Source organism: Opisthorchis viverrini (genome assembly GCF_000715545.1).
Source record: "Opisthorchis viverrini unplaced genomic scaffold opera_v5_19, whole genome shotgun sequence".
Lineage (NCBI taxonomy): Eukaryota > Metazoa > Platyhelminthes > Trematoda > Opisthorchiida > Opisthorchiidae > Opisthorchis > Opisthorchis viverrini.
This window is the reverse complement of record NW_008751675.1, coordinates 2,813,341-2,814,794: the sequence shown is the minus strand read 5'-3', so window position 1 is coordinate 2,814,794 and position 1,454 is coordinate 2,813,341. Positions and strand designations below refer to the sequence as shown.

Sequence of the window (1,454 nt, the reverse complement as noted above, 5' to 3'; positions counted from 1 at the left end):
TTTTTTTCGCTCAGTAAGTTTTACGTGTTGCCAGTCCCCCTCCACACTATTCTACCAAGATTTATTTGGGTGATTAAAGGTCAGCTCAGAATTCAGACGAATTCTGAACATCCTTTTGTGTGCGACATCCTTTGTGAGTTCAGCTACCGTGCTACCCGAAGGAGACACTAAGACCAAGATAATGACAGGTGTTCCAAACCTGGGCAAAAGTAGTCGAGATTCCGGGTTTGGGTTCGAGCCACGGACCTTCCAGGCAGCAATTTTCGCTCCCTAGCTAAGAGGCTTTCTCGAGTCATTTCAGCCAATACAAATGCTTAACGACATACTACCATAATCTACTAGGCGTGTATTCTTCAAAATCACAGCCTGGTTTTGCTCGACCTTGACCCTCACCTCTTCTGGCGTATCAGATTTTCTTACCTTATTTTGCATTCTCTCTCCCTGCACTCTTACTGTGGATTTCTAAACCCATCACATGATGACGTCTATAACTTGGCATCGCCTGTCTCGACTGGAAGTCTGACACGTTGCATCCATTGGGTAACCTAGCAAAGGTACCTTGAATTTGGTAATCTTCCAGTGATCTTAACGAACAAACTTTCCTTGTTTCTCAGGTGATTAAACCGTGGTTCAGAAATTTTCAAAATGCATTAGAATGATACCATTATGCACATCACAAGAAGCTTTGATTTCAAGTGGAAATCCTTGGCCTGGTACGCAAGTGTACAAGGTTAATGGCCATGAGGAATGTTTCTGTGAATCCGCGTTAGGAACACACCGACGACTGTTGTTCTCTGTCATTATTGAGGATAGTGGTCCATGAAAACATCACAGACGCATCAAACGGGTCGATTTCTAACTGACTTTTGACACTTTTTCGGTGACTAGCTGCCATGCTACCTGAAGGAGGCATGAGGGCTGGGCTGCTCAAGCCTAGACAGGAGAAGCCGAGATATAGATGCTGGATTCGAACCACGGAGCTTCCGGTCAGTAAATTCGCGCTCTAACCACTGAACCATCTCGCCCAGACAGGGGTTGAAAGCACTGAATCACTCGCCCAGACAGGGGTTGAAAGACAGGCGGTCTGCGTCAGGGCTAATGGTTGACACTCGATAGGACGCCAGTAAGATGGAAACACGCAGAGGTCTCCTAGGTACAAACACCCTACCGACACATGATACAATAAACATAATTGTCAGAACTTATCCTTTCCCATCAACTTGTTGGTTTCATCCGTCAGTGTCTTCAAGTTCAATCAGATACATCGTTTTTTTAATGCGTTCATGTAGCCATCCTGTCTATTGGATGCCCATTACCTCGTCGCTTGTTTGAGAAATGATAATCAGAAAGTAAACAAGTGGTGGAAGGATTAATGGAGAATCACCTCATCATACTCCAACATTGCTAGATTGTGATTAAATAAATGCTGCTTGGCGAAGGAAACGCACCTTAGA

At 44.6% G+C, this 1,454-nt stretch overlaps 1 protein-coding gene across 1 annotated transcript in view; it reads right to left on the bottom strand.

Moving 5' to 3' along the window:
* The window catches only part of T265_12864 (hypothetical protein), a gene marked incomplete at both ends in the record, with an annotated part of 8,753 nt that extends 7,820 nt beyond the window's left edge, over nucleotides 1-933 (bottom strand). The window contains one exon of the mRNA XM_009165899.1: nucleotides 779-933. Coding sequence (XP_009164163.1) covers nucleotides 779-913 — 135 coding nt within the window. The remainder of the gene's footprint in view (nucleotides 1-778) is intronic.
* Nucleotides 934-1,454: the final 521 nt, after the last annotated feature.